This window comes from Canis aureus, chromosome 2 (genome assembly GCF_053574225.1).
Source record: "Canis aureus isolate CA01 chromosome 2, VMU_Caureus_v.1.0, whole genome shotgun sequence".
In the NCBI taxonomy this organism is placed as follows: domain Eukaryota; kingdom Metazoa; phylum Chordata; class Mammalia; order Carnivora; family Canidae; genus Canis; species Canis aureus.
Window position 1 is genome coordinate 33,692,537 of NC_135612.1, and position 20,078 is coordinate 33,712,614.

General features: G+C 36.4%; 1 protein-coding gene across 3 annotated transcripts in view; it reads right to left on the minus strand.

Annotated features, from left to right (window-relative positions):
* Nucleotides 1–4,862: 4,862 nt before the first annotated feature.
* GABRG3 (gamma-aminobutyric acid type A receptor subunit gamma3) overlaps nucleotides 4,863–20,078 on the minus strand; it is a 686,820-nt gene continuing 671,604 nt past the window's right edge. For all 3 annotated transcript variants that reach the window (XM_077868328.1, XM_077868346.1, XM_077868336.1), the window contains 4 exons: nucleotides 18,671–18,823; nucleotides 14,369–14,565; nucleotides 14,018–14,077; nucleotides 4,863–9,185 (listed from right to left, as the gene is read on the minus strand). In XM_077868328.1, coding sequence (XP_077724454.1) covers nucleotides 8,904–9,185; nucleotides 14,018–14,077; nucleotides 14,369–14,565; nucleotides 18,671–18,823 — 692 coding nt within the window. In that variant the 3' untranslated portion in view covers nucleotides 4,863–8,903. The remainder of the gene's footprint in view (nucleotides 9,186–14,017; nucleotides 14,078–14,368; nucleotides 14,566–18,670; nucleotides 18,824–20,078) is intronic.

Sequence of the window (20,078 nt, forward strand, 5' to 3'; positions counted from 1 at the left end):
ATCAACTTCTGAAAACCCAATGTCACATTTTGAGTCCTGTTAGGACTGAGAACAGAGGTAGAAAATATGTACAGGTGGTAGAATATGTCTCACAGCCCCCTCTCTACCTTTCCCCAGCACAATTCCCATCTGAAAAGAGGTGGAAGTGTCTTGCTGAAGTCATAACACGTGAGCTGAGGACCTGAGGTTGTTCATTTTTAGTAATACATATTTGACTCAAATGGACTAGAGTATAAATTTTCTGTCTGCCTGCAGTGCTGGCAGTTGCCATTGGTTTGTGGAATTTGTTTGTGAAGGTTTGTCTTTACTTAGTGTGAGGCTGCAGCACCTTCCCACAGAGCCAGTGTTTGGACATTGGGGGTGGCCAGCCCTCCTTCCAGATGCATAGAAGATGTAGGATCTCTGCCCACAGTATTTAATCACTCCTGAGTTGTGGTGAGGAACCTAGAAAAAGCAGCACCAGCTGCTTTGGCTTGGCTGGAGTGGGGCCTCCTGCTCTCCAGGGAAGGGTTCAAAGTTTTTGTTCATGGGCTTTGGCAGGAGTGGAAGAGGAAGGCATTTCCTTTGGACACAGTCCACTTGTAACCTTTCTGCCAGAGAAGACATTTAACCTCCTCCCCTTCAACATTCGCAGAATCTGCCTCTGTGTGGGGCTGAGCAGAGAGCTGAGCCCCCAAGCCCAACAGTTGTTACCATTACCTCCTGGTGGGCAGGACCCACAGATAGACCTGCACCCTTGATCTGGGCCCCCACCTGCCTTTCCACAACCTCTTTGTCAGCTACCCCAGACCAGAAAGATGCTCATTCCAGGCTCAAGTATTTTTGACAACATGTGCATTTATTTGTATTAGAAGTACAAACGTAGGAATCCAAATACAAATACAGAGGGCAGCCCAGCCACCAGGCTCAGCTGGCCCAGGACAGGCCAAGGCCTAGAGGGTGCGGCAGGACTGGACAGGCGAAGCGGGGCGCGTGCCGCCCGTGTCGCCAAGGCACGTTGGGCGCTAGGGCGCCCTCGTTTCACTAGGACACCACGAGCTGAGCTGCACGGCTAGCGGGAGTTACGTCCTTGACAGAGGGGAGGAGGACAGTGAGACCTCAGAACCATCTGGGGATAGAAGGGCCCAAGATGGCCCAAAGACTGGGAGTCAGGGCTTCCAGGCCCTCATGGGACGACAGGGAAGCAGGAGCTGTTGGAGGCCACTTGGTGAGGGCGGGGACTCTGGCCTGGTCCTTGGTCCACTTGTCTAGAGAGGGATGGGCACACGCACTTTGGCAGGGTGGACCCCTTCTTGAGGCCAAGCTCCTCTACACTATGTCCTCAGAGCGGATTCCAAGATGCTCTCAGATTCTGGAATCCTTCTACTTTCCTTCCACCTGAATGAGATAGCTTCACAAGCAGGAAGGATTCCATTGAGGCAGAGAGCAGATCTAGGCTTTTGCCCTTCCTTTATGCCTGGGGCATCTTCCAGGGCTCAAGGTGGTTTTACTTTCCACACAAGCTTCAAAAAGAGAGGACAGTCCATGCGCTATGGCTAATTCCTATGTCGTGTGGTTCACACTGGACTTGATTGATGCTTTCTCACATTGCACTGGAAAGCTATGTCCTACAGAAGTGAGAGGATGGCTATTTTCCATCTACATCTTGAAAACTGCTTCTAGCCTAACATTATATTGACCACTTGCACAAATGATCAAGGAATCACTCAGATGTGCACCCAAGTAAAAATATGATCAGGTGTTCTCAATAGGAGGCAGGTTTGTTTGAACTCAGAACTAATTTCAGATCAGGTATTTAAATTTGTTTTGTTTTGTTTTGTTTTTTTAAGAAAGACTGTGGTCCCACATTTTCAGAAAATATAGAAATTGTCAGGTTTCTTTCTCTCTCTTTCTCTCTTTCTCCCTCTCTCTCTCTCTCCCTCACTCCCTTTTCCTTAACTAAATGCTTAGGAAGCGAATATGCTATCACTAGGAAACTCTGCTCCTTCCTACTTGTTTCAACTACATTTGGGGTGATGGGTAGAGTAATACACATGTTAATAAGTTGTTCCAGTTTTACCACTGTACATACATATACAAATACATACATACACATCACTGCATGTAAACACAAGATGGCCCTTTGCTTCTTACAAGACAACCCAGGCCCAATCCCTGAAAATTATTACTCTTCTAAAATCTTCCATAGAAAATGCACTCATGAGGAATGACCCTTTCACTCAGTCCAGGAGCTGCTTGTAAGGAAAAATATGTTATGTAGTTATACAACTATGTGCCTGTAAACGTTGTTTACTAGCACAAAATTAGTCATTTTGAAAGTCAAGATGATTGAAAGTATCATTTACAATGTTTTTGTAGAATTATTCTAAACAGGTAATATAATAGTAAACTCTGTATATAATCAATATATTTTGCCTATGTCTATTTCTATCTCAAAGTAAAAATCTCAAGATAAATTAGGAGTAATCAAAGTTCAGACCCAAACTGTATAATAAGAAGCATATTGATTGTCCTTTTGGGCTAAGAAAATCTGTGGTGTCCACAGGTACATCCATTTTAGGGAAAAGAGGTCTTATCCATTACATGTGTTATCCTCATGAAAAAGAATAAGAATAAAAAAGCCAAATGAGATTTTAAAAAAAGCAAACAAACATAAAACCCAGAATAAACCAATAAACAATAACCAATAAAAAGGAATTATTTCAAATTTTGTTTGAATCAGGGTAGATAGAACTGGAGGGACACAGAGAAGTTATGGAAATGTTTTAGGAAAGCAACATTTTAAACAATTATTTGCATATTTAATATATAAACTACATATTTAAACTTTTCAATTTTCTTCTTAATTTAAATTCTAATTTCATTATGATTTGGGAAAAACATTAAACCTTTGTTTTGGATCAATAGCTGAGGACTAGTATGGAGCAAGAAAAAGGATATAGATGATAATGGTGACATTGATGATGGTGATAATGGTGATGATAATTATAGTGATGCAGCACAGTTTATTTCTTCTAAAATCTTACCCTATCTGGTTCACAATTTGAAAATTTAGTCAGCAAATTATGTGAATTTTCTATCATTACTTATCTTGTAATTGCACTGAAAGTTACTTCAGAGTGCAGTTTTTTTTTTCTTTTCTTTTAAAAATTTTTCTATAGATTGCAGGGCTAACCTGCACTAACCAGTGCATGGACTAAATGAATGGGGCATGTTAATTAAATGGTGGGTGGGTTGATTGGGACGTAGAAGATGGGGTGTTCTTTTTTTTTTTTTTTTTTAAGATGGGGTGTTCTGATCTCCCCATCAAAGTGACTAAACTGTTACTACGTGTATTGGGGGGCTTTCACTCAGTTGACAAACTCACCCCCCCAAAACCCTCCTTTTATATATGACAGTGCATGATAAAAAACTATTGTAATAAATTCTAACCAAATTAAAGCACTTATCATTTGTTCCTCAAAATCAGTCTGACTGTGAGTTAGGACTTCTACTTTTTAATGGAACTTTAATTCTTTTATGAATAACTGATTTGTGGGAAAAACAAAGAAGAAAAGTCCAAATAACTAGAAAAGAGGGAAAGATAGCAGCTACCTCCTCAATCTGGAGGATTTCCTTATTGACAATTGATCTTCATTATTCTTTACAGTCTGTGGAGTTTAACCTGTTCAAAAGACATAGAGGAACTTTCTTCCCTGCAGGACCCATTATCATCCTCACTTTGTGAAGCTGGTCCATTGGGCTGGGAAAACTGTGTTGTGGTTACAAATTCAAAAAATGAAGTGGTTATTCTGTATGTTGGCAAACTGAACACCAATAAAAAATATTATTATTAAAAAAATAATAAATAAATAAATAAATAAATAAATAACAAAAACAAACAAAAACAAAAAATGAAGTGGTGAAAATAGGTCATTATCTGAATAATTCAAGTACAACAATTTACATTTCCTTCAATTACCTGAATGTTGTATCCAAGCAGTGTTTTTTTTGTGTGAGTGCATATGTGTGTACAGAAGTGTGTATGTGTGTGTGCACACAAGTGCATGTGTGTGTCTATGCACATTTGCATGTTTTGTCTTCCTAATTTTCTAGCTCATGTTTCTATATTATACAATCTGATTAGCTCAAAACATTGAAAACTTGTTAGTGACTGTTCAACTAATTTTTTAGCATTGATTTAAACTAGTCTAAAATTTAGTTTTTATGTGAGCAGAGTAATCAGAGGCTTATGATATTTTATTGACAACATTAGAAACAAAATCATCATTTAGCTAAAGGACATTTTGAAAAACAAATTGTAGGGAACATTCTCTCTTTTGACTTTATTAGAAATAGACCAGGCTTATAGCCTGAAATTGCTAACTTGTAATCAGAAGAAATTTTTAAAGTAGGAATGGAAATGCTGTAGTCTCTAGTCTTCAAAACTATCAGACATTAGAAAAAGCAAAGATTTTATTCTCCTGGAGATTTGAATGGCTGAGTTGTCATCCTGTTTTCTCAACATATAATGCTTTCCCCTTATAATGATAAAAATTTATTTTTAAAGTAAAAGGTAAGTCAGTAAGGAATACAAGAAGAGATTTGTCATTTAGCCTGAACTGTTCTTTTTTCTGGTTCTTTGAATATGACTATACAATGTGGAGGTACTTCTAAACCGTGTGAACCTGAATGTTTCCTACAGGCAATTTTGAGAGAAAGAAACATGTACAGATTGCACACTTCCTCAATTTGGGGCAATTTGAAGGGGACTCAACAGAAAGTTGTGAATTTCACATTTACAGTGTATTTACAATATTTCCCCATCTTATTTCCAGACCCTTTTCTGATTATTTTAAAAATAATAGTGTTCTGAAGGTCAATACTGATCATAAACATTTTAATGTGTATTTATATTTGACTATTTTTTCTCCAAATCATTCACTAACTTTTGATTTTTACAGAAATTGAGGATGAAACTTCATATGTATATAGTTTATAAACTTAGAAAAAGCAGACAGCTGTAAGATCGTGGAGATTTCAAAGTGCTTTGTGTCTCGAGAGCACTGATCTAATATAGTGATAAGTATAATGGTTGGAAACCAGTTATAGTTCTTCAAGTTTGCAAAGTAAATCACAGAAAGTTCTCAATTATTGGCAGCTGAATAAAAATGATCAAAGAAGAAGAGGTTTTGTTTGTCTTATTTTCTAGCCCTTTAGATAAAGAGTGCCCCGTTGCTTCCTAGTTGTAGCAAGTATTGTTTAAAGCAAAATAGGGTTGTCTATTACCCACCTTTGTTTGCAGAGTGTGGTATTTTGCAGAGCAGCAAAAAATATGTTTAGACACCTCTACTGCAGCAAGCTATGGCCAGGTAAAAAGACTTGGTGTGAAGGTTCTATGTGGACACTCACATCTCATCATAAGCACTATGTCACTGACTTTTAGATTGGCCTCAATTTCCCTTATGTTGCCTAAAATCATTTGCCATGGAGGACAAGTGTTTTTTCACTTGAATCCATAAAAACTGTGTTCTTAACTGATTTGATATACAATTAAGGATAAAACTGCTTGGTACATAAAAAAAAAAAAGAAAATTCTGTCTGCATCCATTCATAAACAATAAAAAACCTCACATAAAACATATGTGATTACAGAAAATAGAAAATCTATAAGATGTGTATGGTATAAGCTTTATGTGTTATTGTAAGGCATATGTTGGGTAAATTGGGGGCAGTATTGGCTGGGTCCAGAGTAAGTTATAGTGACATTGTCCTTCACTGTCCAGTACCTGAGAATCTCTCTCGTCTGGTCAATGGTGTTGAGACTTTGTACAAACTGAACTTTCTAGGCTCTAAAGAAGCATTTTTCTCTAATCCCTGTAATGTGAAATGCCTTCTCTTTGCCTCTTAGTCTGGATGCAGCTTAAAGGAGAGACAGTCACAGTTGTAAGTATGATCCACAGTGGTAAGAAATTAGAAATCCTTTTCAAAATACGGAACTCTCACTTCTCCAATTTACAGTATTTCTGAAAGTGAGGAACGCAGTAGCACCTTTAGAATACCAGTCACTCACACAATGTCTCCACCAGCTGCTGCAAAACCACAAAAATATTTCTCAAGTCTAAGTGCACAGCAAGCTGGGCAGAGCTGAAGGATGCTGGGTCTGTGCAGAACAGTCTTATATCCATGTACCTCACACATATTCTACTAACCAAGCATACTGGTGAAGGAGTCCTTCAACTTAAGAGTGATGCGCTTCCCTCATATTCTCCCTGTGCCTATCTTCTTCCTTCCTCCAAAATGTAAACTTATACAGACTTTCTCAAGCAAGCCCCTGATCTCTATATATGAATAAGGTACATGCTACTCTTCTATTTTGTGGACTGAAGGCTCATCTCAGGAGTTGAGATTGATTAAGAGAATTTGAACAGGCAAGCCTGCAGAGAAACTGACGGTGTGTTTTGAGGGTATGTTTGAGTTCTTTTTAGTCAGAACCCATATTGGGTAGATAGCTGTATGTGCAGGAATGTATTTTGCATGTTGTGAGCGAACATCTATTACACTCTCTTGAGACGAAAGTTTTCCTTCATGGAAAATGAATGATGAACTAGTATGCTTAGATCAGTAGGATGACTGAGTTCAGGGAGAAGAGAATGGTTGGATTCAGGAAGCAGGTTATTGGTATGTACATCCTATACATATAATTTCATAAGAATTGCCAATGACACCCAAATATTGAGTGGCTTTGAAACAAGAAGCATCAATAAATTTTTTTCAGGTAAAATTGGACCAAACTTAAGTTATAAAAGTGTTCTTAGGTTATTTTCCTTCCAAGAAGAATTTCACTAGAAAATTCATTTCCCTCCAGAATTTTTAAAAAGACATAACAGGTTGAAATTCTTCAAATTTAGAGATTATAAATTCATGAAGTCGAAAATTATGTTTGAAGAAGACCAACCTCGGGCCACCTTCCATGTGTACTCAGTGTTTGGTGGGACATGGTGGGAGTTCTTTGGTCAGGGAGCCTCCAGACTACCACTGCCAGGTTTGGGAGAGTGTTTATGCATAAGAGACAGAACAAGGATGCTAGTAGGTGAAATTCTCTGATAGAGTATAAATTTCATGTAAGTCAATAGGTTCAACCTATTTCTCTACAAATATTTATCATTATTTTATGTCTTAAACTGAATTAGCTAAATAGAATCCAATTGGTTTGTGGCCCATGTAGCAACTATCAAGTCAAAAGGCAGGGAGTTGACAGGAAGGAAAATAATGGGCTTGGATGTCTCACAATATATAGACTCAGAATATCGTATTCCAATATTTGCATTCACTTGATATGAATCATGTTCATAAAAATAAAGACTCATCTAATTTTACTTTGTTTAGCCTCTTCCACTCCCATCCCCTTGTGTTGGTCTGCATCCAGTAAATTGTATGAAATCAGTACTTTGATATATTCTCCCTGTATATTATTTTACTTTTTTTCTGAGTAGTAATCCTATTTACAGTAGATAATTAAAATAAGATTATATGATTTCCAATAAAATTAATTCCGTTTTCTGGGTGAGAAAAATGAGAATCACAGAGATACTGGTACCAAAATTTTAGTACCAAAATTTTAATAATGCCAAAGCAGTATTAGTGAACTGGTAGGACTTTTATCCTATCAATGGTGGGAAGCTTCTGAAGAGTCTTGTGAAGTACATACTGGTGTCCAGTTATAACAAAGAACTAACATCAAGAAGCAAGTTAGTTTTGTGTTATAAAAATATCAAAAGAGTAATAATCTCAGGGTTTTTTTCTTTGGGATTTTGCTACATATTCATATTTCAAAGTATAAAATAATTTTTGTTCATCAAAATATATCATTGATGATAGCCATTGCCCTTGTTTTTGCATCTAAGTTTGATTTGACTTAAAAGTTAATATTCACTAAGAAATTTTAAAATTCTATCTACATTTCTTTCACACCCTGGAAAACATTTTCAAGACAAAGGCTTGTGAATGCTGTATGCCTTTCTTTGCAAGATGAAGATAATCACTGAATCTGTAATAGCATAACATAAGCAAGATACATACTCTGGGGTTGTATTTTGCTCTAGTAAAACATAACTCCTAAAGTAAATGTTGAACTTTAGCTGAACTAATCCAAGAAAACAAATTTAAAAATACTGCTGACTTTCAGTAGTTTGGAATAAAGTAATAGCCTTCTGATGTTCAGAGATCATATCATTGACTTCAGAAACACAAGAATTTTGAAAATCATATTTTTTTTCTCAACTGGAAACTTGTGGATGATGCATATACAGCCTTCCCAAGCCTAGGATGAGATTATTTGATAAAGGAATGCTAGATAACAATGATGGTACCGGAATAAAAGAGGCCACAGGGAGAGGAAACTGGGTCAAAACTCACTGCAGTTCACACTTGAACTCAGACTGCCTGGGAACATGGGGCTGAGGTCAGCATGAGTGTGTCCTATCTAGCAAGCAGTGACACCACAAACATGGGCACTGGTACCCCTAAGGGCTGCAGGGGAAAGACCCAGAAGGGGTCTTAGCCCGAGAGAGCTTCTTGGATATTTTCTTGCATGTTTTACATATTTTTTGGCAATGATAATTGGCAACTGCTTCCAAGATCCAAAAACCTTATTCATAAACATCACCAAGCTACAGATTCAATAAGGGATTAGCAAGAATATCACTTTGGAACTCAATGTATGTGTGTGCACGCATGTGTGTGAGTGTGAAATACATAATAGAAATATTTGCCACGTCCTCTTCTACTGCTCAAAGGTAATGTATAACTTCAGATAAACTGAGCAGTGTCCTTCCTTCCTACCCCAATTGGTCACTACTGGTCTCGGGAAGGTGAAAGGTAAAGAGAGAAACCTAGTGCTCTTTACTCTACCACAGCAACATTTAGAGATACAAGTATCCAACCCAATAGACCAAGTTGAAAAGCAGGAATGATGTAGGGAAAAAGACCCGGGAATATGAGTCCAGTTCTAAGATATCTATGTGAATACGCCCTTTTCTCCAAGATCCCGATTTGCATTCTTCATAGCAGCAGAAGAAGCTCTGACAGTCTTTGCCATCCAGACACTCATAGACACAGGTATCTTCCAATTCCTGCCAGTACACAGAATTGTTTAAAGTGATCATTGCAGGTGGTGGTGGTCTCATGTCAAGGAGAGAATAGTTCTGTAGGCAATAAGAACAACATAAAAATCATCATGAAATGCAATAAGAACAGCCCAAGGTGAATTAAGAAATAGGCATGTTATGTCTGTCCGTTAGATAAAGAGGACAATGCCATGCCCCTTCCCACACAATCTCCATCCCTGCACTGGACAGTTTGATCTTTGAGAGTTCAATCTGCCAATTCAATATCTATACATCTAATGCAAAAGGAGTACAGTGGAGTTTTCAAAACTGGCATATCTCAGAGGGGGCTGAATACATTTTCAGATGTGTATTAACCATTTCAAGTCTCTGTTTTGCTTACTTTTTTGTTGATTTGGAGTAAATATGTACATATTGTATATAATCCTTAAATGTTAAGCAGTAAATTTAAAATGTAGAGAGATAAATTTATTTTCCCCTAATTAGTAAATAGTAAAAATTATGGTATATAAGAATGATGAAAGAATCTTCCTGTTCCATGTAATTTATGTAAAAAAATAGCTTGCAGTGTGTGATGGCCAGACACCACTTGTCATATTAAGAGACATAGTCAAAAGTGTGTACAGTGGAATGTTTTATTTTCTACTTCCCTAGCTCTCCTCCTGATGTGGAAAAGTCAATGTAGGGCAGGTAAAGGAGAGGGGATGGCTTATGTTCACTCATAAATGAGAGGTATCACTTTTAAACTTGAGAAGTGGCTTCAAATAGACTTGTCAATTCCTCAGGTGCTTGTTAGTTCTTCCAATAATTATGAATTATGTATTAACTTGAAGTTTGTCAAGAGGATATATTTCTAAATTTGACTAAGTAATGTGAGAGAATTAAAAATCACAGTTCCCTTTCTGGTTTAGTTTCATTTGTGCTGGCTGAACTGAGTGACCAAAGTGTGTCAGTAAAAGTGGTAAGATGCTGACATCAAGGGAGAATTGGACACACAAACCCAGTCTCAGCTAACTGACTAGATCCTTTGTACTTTGCTGGGAGAGAGACCTTTTGGAATTCATTAGAAAGCATCTTGAGTACCTGTTATGCAGTTGGCCCTGCAACATAGATTTCAACAATGCAGGTCCACTTGTATGCAGATTTTTTTCAAAAAATAACAAGTCCAGTACTATAAATGTACTTACTTTTCGTTATGATTTTCTTAAAAACATTTTCTCTATCTTATGTCAATGTAATAATATAGTACATAATACATATACAAAATATATGCTAATCAACTATTGGTTATTGTTATTATGTTATTGGTAATGCTTCCACTCAACAGTAGACTATGAGTTAAGTATTTGGGGAGTTAAAAGTTATACAAGGACAAAAAAAAGTTATACGCGGATATTCAACTGCATGTGTTGGGAGGGTTAGCACCCATAACCCCTGAGTTATTGGGTCAACTGTATTTCTTTTAAGGGTCAACTGTATTTTTACCAAAAATGAATCAAGTAAAAATGTAGAGCACTCAGCATCACAACTGGTAGCCTTTTGGGGGCATTCTTTTAATTGAGAAGTGTCTGTGTGTGACGTTCAACCTAAAGTGAGATGTCCTGGACCACATGTTCATGAAGTATTGCCTACTCCATACCTACCAATGGCCAGTCAGGAGCATGATGGTGCAGCCTTCTACCTTCCTCCAGAACTCTGGGCAATGGACCAAAACAAAAGCTTTTTGTTCTATAGGCTCCACTGTGGACACATCTCTAGGTTAATGATTCTTAACCTTGAGTGGATATAAAAATCACCAGGGGGGTTTGCTGAAAAAAATTTAAAAAGCTGATTCCTGTCTGTAGTCTAGTACATTTGAGGAATTTGCAACTTTTTGGCAAGCCTTGGTTGGAAAAATCTGCCTTTAATAAATAATAATTGCAGGTGTGTTTTGACAGTGTTCAGATAGATATTTATCCTTTTATTTCTTCGACCTTTTGTGCCTCTGTAGTGACGACACACAGATGAGAAGCCAGCCATTACTGGCATGGCATGCCTAAAGGAAGATGATGCAGAAAGGGCATCAGAAAGTTCTGAAAGGGGCAGCCAGGGTGGCTCAGCAGTTTAGTGCCTCCTTCAGCCTGGGGCATGGTCCTGGAGACCCGGGATCATGTCCCACGTCAGGCTCCTTGTATGGAGCCTGCTTCTCCCTTTGCCTGTGACTTTGCCTCTTTCTCTCTCTCTCTGTCTCTCATGAATAATAAATAAAATCTTTTTTTTAAAAAAGAAGGTTCTGAAGGACCTTGTGAGGACAGCTCACATCTCTTGTGAGGACAGCTCACAAGAGATCTAAAGGGTGACAAGAGGAGCTGTAGGCAAATAAGCACCAAGGTTTCTGGGAGCAAGAGAAACCCCTATTTCACTTCTTCATTTATCAAACTCATGATCATTGAAACACACATAAACCTGATCTAATAATTAAGAGAGCCCTATGTATATCTCTACAGCTCACTGTTTTGAAATAAAACTAATTGCATTTTATAATATTGCGATAAAATTTAGGATGTTAAGAGCTTTAAACAGTCATATATCAAATTGTGTAAATACTTTCTTAAATGTGTAACTCTCATTTGTCATAAACATTTCAAATTGTGCTCAAAATAGAGATTTTAATTAATGAGTCCCCAAGGTCATCTGCAGCCAAGCAAGGTCCCTGACTCACTTCTGCTTTGCCTGCATGTAAAATATAGTCTTATGACTTCCCTGGAAATGCTGTGTTTCTTGGGTGACAGGTACTATTGTACATATGAAGTGGTTAGCTTTGCATTTTACAGATTAGGAAACTGAGGCACAGAGATATTTGAAAAACTTGCCCCAAAGTGCACACATGTTTGTTTGTGAGGCCTGGGTTGTGTCCATCATTGCTTAGAGGCTGCCCATCTCTGCAGATGTTGGTAATAGCAGCCCTTTAATTAGCTTAACCTGTGGATATTTCAGAGTAGAATCGAAGACATTGACAATTATTATCCAACCTTGGAAAACTCTTTTTCTTTGGCTATTTTATGAACTTCTGTTGAAGATCTCTCTGTGTCTTCTCACCTGGCCTACAACCCTTTCTCTCTAGATTGTTTTTCTATGTACTTTCTTCAAAGTCATTATACTTTCCCTTTTAAAAACAAGCAAACAATTCCTAGAGTTTTGTGAAAATTTCTTTTTTCTCTATATTAAAAAGATTCTTTCCTTTGGGAGTAGCTTTTTTATACCAAAGGTGTCAATAATTCTTCCACTCCCAACCCACTGGCTGTGTGATAATGTGCTTTGTGGGCCTCAGGCTCTCTCTTTGTTTTGACTTGTCTCTGTTACAGCATCCCCACTCCCAAACTTTCCCATTACTTTTCAGTCTGTTACTGGTTGGAAGCATTTGCTGGCAAATCTGTATGTTCTCTGTGGCTTCCCACAGCTATAAAAGTGGCTTCACCTCTCACCTTATGTCAGAACTAAAATGATACCCTTGCAGAGTATAGATAACAAAGCAGTTTCCTTGAAAAAAAAAATGTGTTGAAATGCACTAAACATAAATTACCGATCAGTAGTTAGAAAACCCCATATGGGTAGGCATAAAGCATTCAGTGTAATTAGTGAATTGATAGGTATAAAGGGAAACAAGTAGCTATATATAAATTTTGTTAAATGATAAAAAAGGTAGTGATTTAAAAACATTTCTCAATTTTTGATAGATTCTTACCTCAAGCCACAAACTAAAAATTCAGATGCATTAATAATTAAATATAACTATATTGTAAATTGTTTAACCTTAACCAATATTTACAGAGCTTAATTTCTCCATATTTCAGTTTTCTCATCAGTAGAATGGATTGTTGTGAAGATAAAATGAATTGATACATGAAAACACTTAGAACATAGTGTCCAACAGAGTTTGTGCTCAAAAGAAGGCAAGAGAGAGTTATATGATTTTGAGAGTAGGGGGGACACAAGGGGCAGAAATCACAAAAGGGAAGGCTGATAGATTTGGCAACAGGAGATTTAAAACCATGCATGTAGAAAAAAGTACAAGAAATGATAGTGACAACATTGCCATAAAATTTAAAAATAAACTACACAACAAAAAATATATTAATATTCTTAATTATTCTGTATGTGACTATACAAGTTTTAGGTTATATAAAATACAATATATATAATAAATAATATAAATAACTGGAGGATTGATACTTTAAAAAGTTAAAGGACATAAAAAGTTATAAAGGTTATATAAAAAACTTTCATAAAAGTTAAAAGGAATAAAAACAATTCATGAAAACAGAAATACAAATAAAAAACAAGTGTAAAATATTGGATTTTATCAATAATCAAAGAAATGCTAAGGGAACAGTTTGCAGAAGGCATTTTTTTCTGTTTGATTATCAAGCCTAATACAGGGCGAGTTCTGGGAGGTGTGTGTTCCACACTAATGGAGCCAAGCAACCCTATTGGCCCAGTCATTTTGCTTCTATGAATTTATATTAAGTTAATATAGTCATAGGTTTATGCAAAACTGCAGTGATAAGAATATGTATAAAAGTGAAAAGGTGTGGATTAGCCGGTATCCAGCCAAGACTGTCTGTGTAGCAGTCATGACATATACTGCAATTAAAACAATCCTATAATATTTATAACACAAAAACTTATTCATATTTTTGAGTTAAAAATATAAATATGTATGTATATGCTAATCCTTGGGTAGAAGGATTATGATTAATTTTTTCCCTTTATTTTATAAATTGATGTTTAAAAAGTATACACATTTTTGAAGAGACTATGTTCATTACTCGTTGTTCTTCAATACATGCATACATAAACAATAACTTATTATTCAAACTTAGTTTAGTAAGGGTGCTCAGAAATATTTGCATCTTCAATGCTATACATACAGAGGGGGCTTGTAGGCTTATTCGCTCATGAATCCATCTTGAGGAATCTGGATGTAACAACTACAAGGAAAAGAGAAAAAATAATTAGAAAACTGGAAATCTGTATCATAAAACACCTTAGTTAAGAGCAACTTTTCATGTATGATTATATCAATCTATGTCACTGGTAGGTAAGGTGAAGAGGTGCTGTAGGGTCATATTCATATATTCAAGTTCTCTATCTTGTTGTTTTGACATCTTGTTGACTTAGCTATTTACATAATATTGTATAAGATCTTTAGGAATAAGGATCATTTATTGCAAACTATCCTTTCACTACTCTTCCAGAAAATCGTCGCTACTGGAACTCACCGAAGTTTTCTTCTTAGTGGTAGTTGGTTTTCTACAACTTGAATAGTAGTTGAGGGTGGCATACTCCATCAGAGCAGCAAAGACAAATAAGAAGCAAACAGTCACAAAGAGGTCCATGGCAGTCACATAGGACACACGAGGCAAGGAATTCCTAGCAATGGTACTGAGTGTGGTCATGGTCAGCACTGTGGTGATGCCTGTACAGAGGATAGTTATCAAGATGTAAAAGGAGCCATAAAAAATTCCTCCACTCCAACAGTGATTTATTTTTAGGTAAATTCTTCTCGACATTGTATAAAAGTAATAGTATTCTTAATTTTAATGTCTATACAATTTTGCAAACAACATTTCCATACAATTTTTACCATAGTTCTTATAATAACATTAAAATACCTGAATTAAGTCAACACCTTTCAATTTATTCAGAAATTCCCAAACTATTTCACATTTTGTCTTTTAAATATTTTTAAAATAAAGATAGTTTGCAGAGAAGCTTGAATGGCTCAGTGGTTGAGCCTCTGCCTTTGGCTCAGGGTTTGATCTGGGATCCTGGGATTGAGTCCCCCATCAGGCTCCCCGCAGGAAGCCTGCTTCTCCCTCTGCCTATGTCTCTGCCACTGTCTCTGTGTCTCTCATGAATGAATAAATAAAATCTTTAAAAAGAAAGTTTGCAGTCCCCCATACAGTCTCTCTGTTCCACATCTCACATTGTTCTTCAGCCCATATAAACTATTCCCTTTTTTTTCTTTCTGCAACTTATAAACTGCCACCTTTCTTTGAGACTCAGCTGAAGTACCATTCTTAATGAGGTGCCATTGCTTATGGCTCCTTAGGCAGAGTTGATAACATGTGTCTCTACACTACCCTTATCTTCTATGTGCTTCCTTTCTGCATTAGCACAGAGAATTGCATATATTTTTATAGTCCTTGCATGTCTGTCTCTCTGAATAAATTGTGTGATCATTACAAGAAAAACTGTGTCTTGCTCATCTTTGCTTACTTGTTGTCAAGCATTGTGCCTAGCACATTTTAGGCATTTCTGTGAATGCTTCACATAGAATGCATTGATTCATTGATTAATTAGTTAATTAATAATACTTAGTGTTGTTTTGACTTTGACTATTTCATATACATGGGTCAATACTAAAGATTTAATCAAAGACTGTAGAAAACAGATGCATATGTGATGGATGGTTTAAAAGGAAAAAAATTTAAAAAAGGAATGGAGGCTACTCAACATGAAGAAGAATGAACTAACTGGATGATTATTATGTGAAATGAGTTAAGGTTAACTCTCCCCTAGATGAGCTCCTGCAAAATCAGAATCTGCTAGAGGTGCTGGACAGGCAGGCTAGTGACATGGATCCTGGAATCATAGGAATATGCACATTAACACTTACTACCTCTGTTCTTGGATAAGAATACTATAAAATATCCACCTGGCAGTATCACCCTGTGATTGGGTAAGCATGATAGATAAATGCACATTAGTTCCCTCCTTTCTGAGGATCACAGCTCCTGTTTAATGCTTCTTTGTTCCTCCTCAGGGAAGTTAGCCAGAGCCAGTTGGAGAATGAGCATAATAGCACAGAGTGGACAGCTCAGCCATGCATAAAAGGATATTGACTCAGAAGTCAATGCCCTCAGCGTTTCTCTGGGCCTTCTCAGCATTTGGTCATGTAAAGTCACCTACTTTCTTTGAATCTGTTTCTTTGATCAGTACAGTAAAAACAGAATGCCAGGCTCTCTTTAGTGTAGGTGGGAAAGTTGTGATGCTTTATGTAAAAATGCTGTGTAAACTTGAAAAGTTTACACTGATGGCAAGTGTGTTTTTATAAAAATAAAGATTTTTCAATAAACATCTAATTTAACTTTTAAAAAATGAGGTGACCTTGGGTTATGGGCATTAAGGAGGGCACATGATGTAATGAGCACTGTGTGTTATATGCAATTGATGAATAGCTGAACTCTATATCTGAAAGTAATGATATACTGTATGTTAATTGATTCAATTTAAATAAAATAAGATTAAAAAATGTGATCGTATCATGTCTACAGAATTTTTTTTCCACAAAATTTAGGGATTTAAAAATTTAATTTTTTTAAACATTTTATTTATTCATAGAGACAGAGGGAGAGAGGGGCAGAGACACAGGCAGAGGGAGAAGCAGGCTCCATACAGGAAGCCTGAAGTGGGACTCAATCCCGGGTCTCCAGGATCACATCTGGCTGCAGGCAGCGCTAAACCACTGTGCCACCAGGGCTGCCCTAAAAATTAAATTAAAAACCCAATGAGGTTAAAACCTCATTTCTCCAAAAATTTTTATCTCATTCATTTTCATTTCCCATTCTGAAATCCCAGTTATAGTAATACATCTTCATATTGTCCTACAGATCATTGAGGCTTTGTTCATTTTTAAAAATCTTTTTATACCTCTCTTCTTTAGATTAGGTAAATTTTATATGTTGGTCTTCAATTATGCATGACCTTTTATTCTGCTATCTTCAGTCTACTCTTAAGGCCAGTTAGTGAATTTTTCAGTTCAACTATTATACATTTCATTCTAGAGTTTACTTTTTAATATACTTTACCTGCTCAGATTATCCATCTGTTCATTCATTAACATTATATTTTCCTGTAAGTTCTTTAACATTGTTATAATAGCTGCTTTAAAGCTCGTGTCTACTGATTCAACACCAGATTTGTCTTTTTATATTGACTTTTTTTTCTATATCATGGGTCACATTTTCCTACTTCTAAGAATGTCTACTAATTTTTATTGCATACTTAATATTGTGGATGATACATTACAAAGATTATTAAGTATGTTATCCTTTTTAAAAACATGTTAAATGCTTTCTTATGACAGATAGTTAATTTCCTATTATAGCTTGGTTTAAGCTTTATTTAGAGGTGGTCTGGAGTACCCCTTCAGTCCTAAGCACAGGCTTTCTGGTGTCTCAGCTAAATATTCTGGTGTTCATGACATTTCTCTCTTCTCAACTGTAAATCTTTTATTTTCCAGGTTTATATATTTCCAGTATCTCTATCTCCTTAATGCCACCATGGTGACTCTTTGACAGGACCTTCATAGCTTCAAGTTATGCAACCATTACTACATATTATATTGTTTAGAAGCTGATTTTTCAAGTCACGCTCACTATGACACCCAGCATTTGTAATTGTAAGGTCATAACCCCAAGAACAGTTACTAAATTTGTGTTGTAACTTTGCTGGATTATTTCCCAATTCTATTATGTATTTTTTATAAGCATGCAAAACAAACACTGGGAGGATAGTGCAAGCTAGTTTATCTTGCTCAAAAAGTACTTTGTTTTTAAAAAAAGAATAGGGATCCCTGGGTGGCTCAGTGGTTTAGCGCCTGCCTTTGGCCCAGGGCATGATCCTGGATTGAATCCCATATCAGGCTCCCTTCATGGAGCCTGCTTTCCTTTCTGCCTGTGTCTCTGTCTCTGTCTCTGTCTCTCTCTCAGTGTCTCTCACGAATAAATTAATAAAATCTTAAAAAAAGAATAAAGTAATAAATGCAGAGAAAACACAAGGTAATATGAGAAACTTTGCAAGGATTTTGAAATTGAGGGAGCTCCCTCTTTCCTGAAAGACATTTGTCTGGGCAAACAACCTCTATATTCAGTCTTGTATATTACCTTTGTTCACAAATCAAAATATTGGAAATTAGGTAACATTCTTATCATAAAGAAAAACTGATCTAAAAATGTTACATACACAATTCTAAAACCACTGAAATTTAATCTTTTATTAAGAGGACTTTGAGGGTCAGAGAAAAATTAATGAAAAGATCCTGAGCTTAAAAAAAGATACTGAGCTTTATTGTGTAGATTATAACTTTATAAGATTGTTAAACAATCAGAACTTTTGTTGAGAGACTATTTTACTGATATTGTCTTCAATTCTCAAAAATGTGTGAAAAGTTGTGTCTCTTTACACTAATGAGGCTTTTCAGTGTGACAGATTCTCAGGGTGTGACTACATTTTTTTATGATGACATCATCCTTAGAGCATAGGATCAGATGATGTAATTGATGTGTTCTGCATCCTTAACCCCAACTTATTTTAAGTGGCATACTTGGAATTCCATTGTCAGAAAGAAGAGTCTGACTTGCCTACTTGAAATAATTTAAGCACAGTTTAAGAAGCCCTCAAATTAGATCAATTACATATGAACTGTCTCTCTCACTGGAAGTATTTTTGTGAATAGTTCTGTATTAGTAAATAAAATGGTGAAAGATATTTTTTTTTATTTTTTTTTTAAAACTCACCTAATGCTGTTCTTGCAGGCGTAGCATCTTTTTTGATCCAAAATGACACCCAGGATAAAACCACGGTCAGTATACAGGGAATATATGTTTGAATAGTGAAGTATCCCATTCTTCTACTCAATTCAAAATATATAGTCATGACAACATAATCACCTGTAATAAAATATTATCAAAAGTAAACGACTTTCTTTGTTTAAGTTTGATTATTTATTTTATTATTAAAAATAATTCAGGGAAATAATTTTGTTAATTGTATGACTTGGATAAAAATATACAACTACAATGCATCAAATTGTGAAAAAAGTCAAAATGCTGTTTTTTTTAAAGATTATTTATTTATTTATTAGAGAGAGAGAGAGAGAGAGAGAGAGAGAGAGAGAACAGGAAGAGGGAGAAGCAGGCTTCATGCAGGGAGCCTGACGTGGGACTCAATCCAGGTCTTCTGGATCACGCCCTGGGCGGAAGGAGGAGCTAAACCGCTAAGCCACCGGGGCTGCCCAATGCTGGTGTTTTTAAACTTAATTTTTATAAACTTTATTTTATCCATGGCTGTGCAAGACATTTTACTAGTCACTGGAAAACACACAAACATATGAATTGATAGAGGAGACAGACATGCACATTTCATCTGGGACAGACCATTACTCAACGTGCTATCATTGCTTGAGTTCATCTGAATGTTGAATGTTTAAAAACAAGGGTAATATAATATAATCCACCCTCAAGCAGATCCATAGTCATTTTGTTTTTTCACTAGTAACAGAGCTATACATAAACTTTTATACCAAAATTTGTGTAACAATTTTATATTTCTATTTTTATAGCATGATTTTAGCTTAGCAACGTTGTATTTTGTTTTATTTGATATTTTTATGTTGATCTTATCCTTTCATGACTCCAGAAGTTAGGCTGTGCCAACCCGGAAAACAAACAGAAGAAATAATTTTATGACATTCTGCTTCCTTCTACTACAGCAAAGCCATACCATAAAAGAGTTGGGAGCAAAATAGTTGTTACTAGAAATGCCATAATATTCTCTGAGGTATTAAGAGAGGGTGAATGCTTAATACATTATTTTATTCCAGAATCATCTCTATTTGAGTCCTTTCTAGGCAACTTTCTGCTGAGAGCATATTTGTCTGCCTCTTCCCATTTGACCTTCACTCTTCAATATGCTGGCTTCAGCCTTTTTGGCATCAGAAATTCACTAGATTCTGATTTGAATGATCATCTCCCTTCACACCAATGCCTGCTCTTCTCTCACCAGAGACTTTCTCTCTCTTCAAGGCAGAAATCCAGAAGCCACCTGTGACTCCTTTTTCCCTTCTTCAATTCCTGCATTGCTCTCAATTCCTTTCCCCACAAGTGCCAGATTCTATCAAGCTCCCCACCTATCTCCTGACAACTA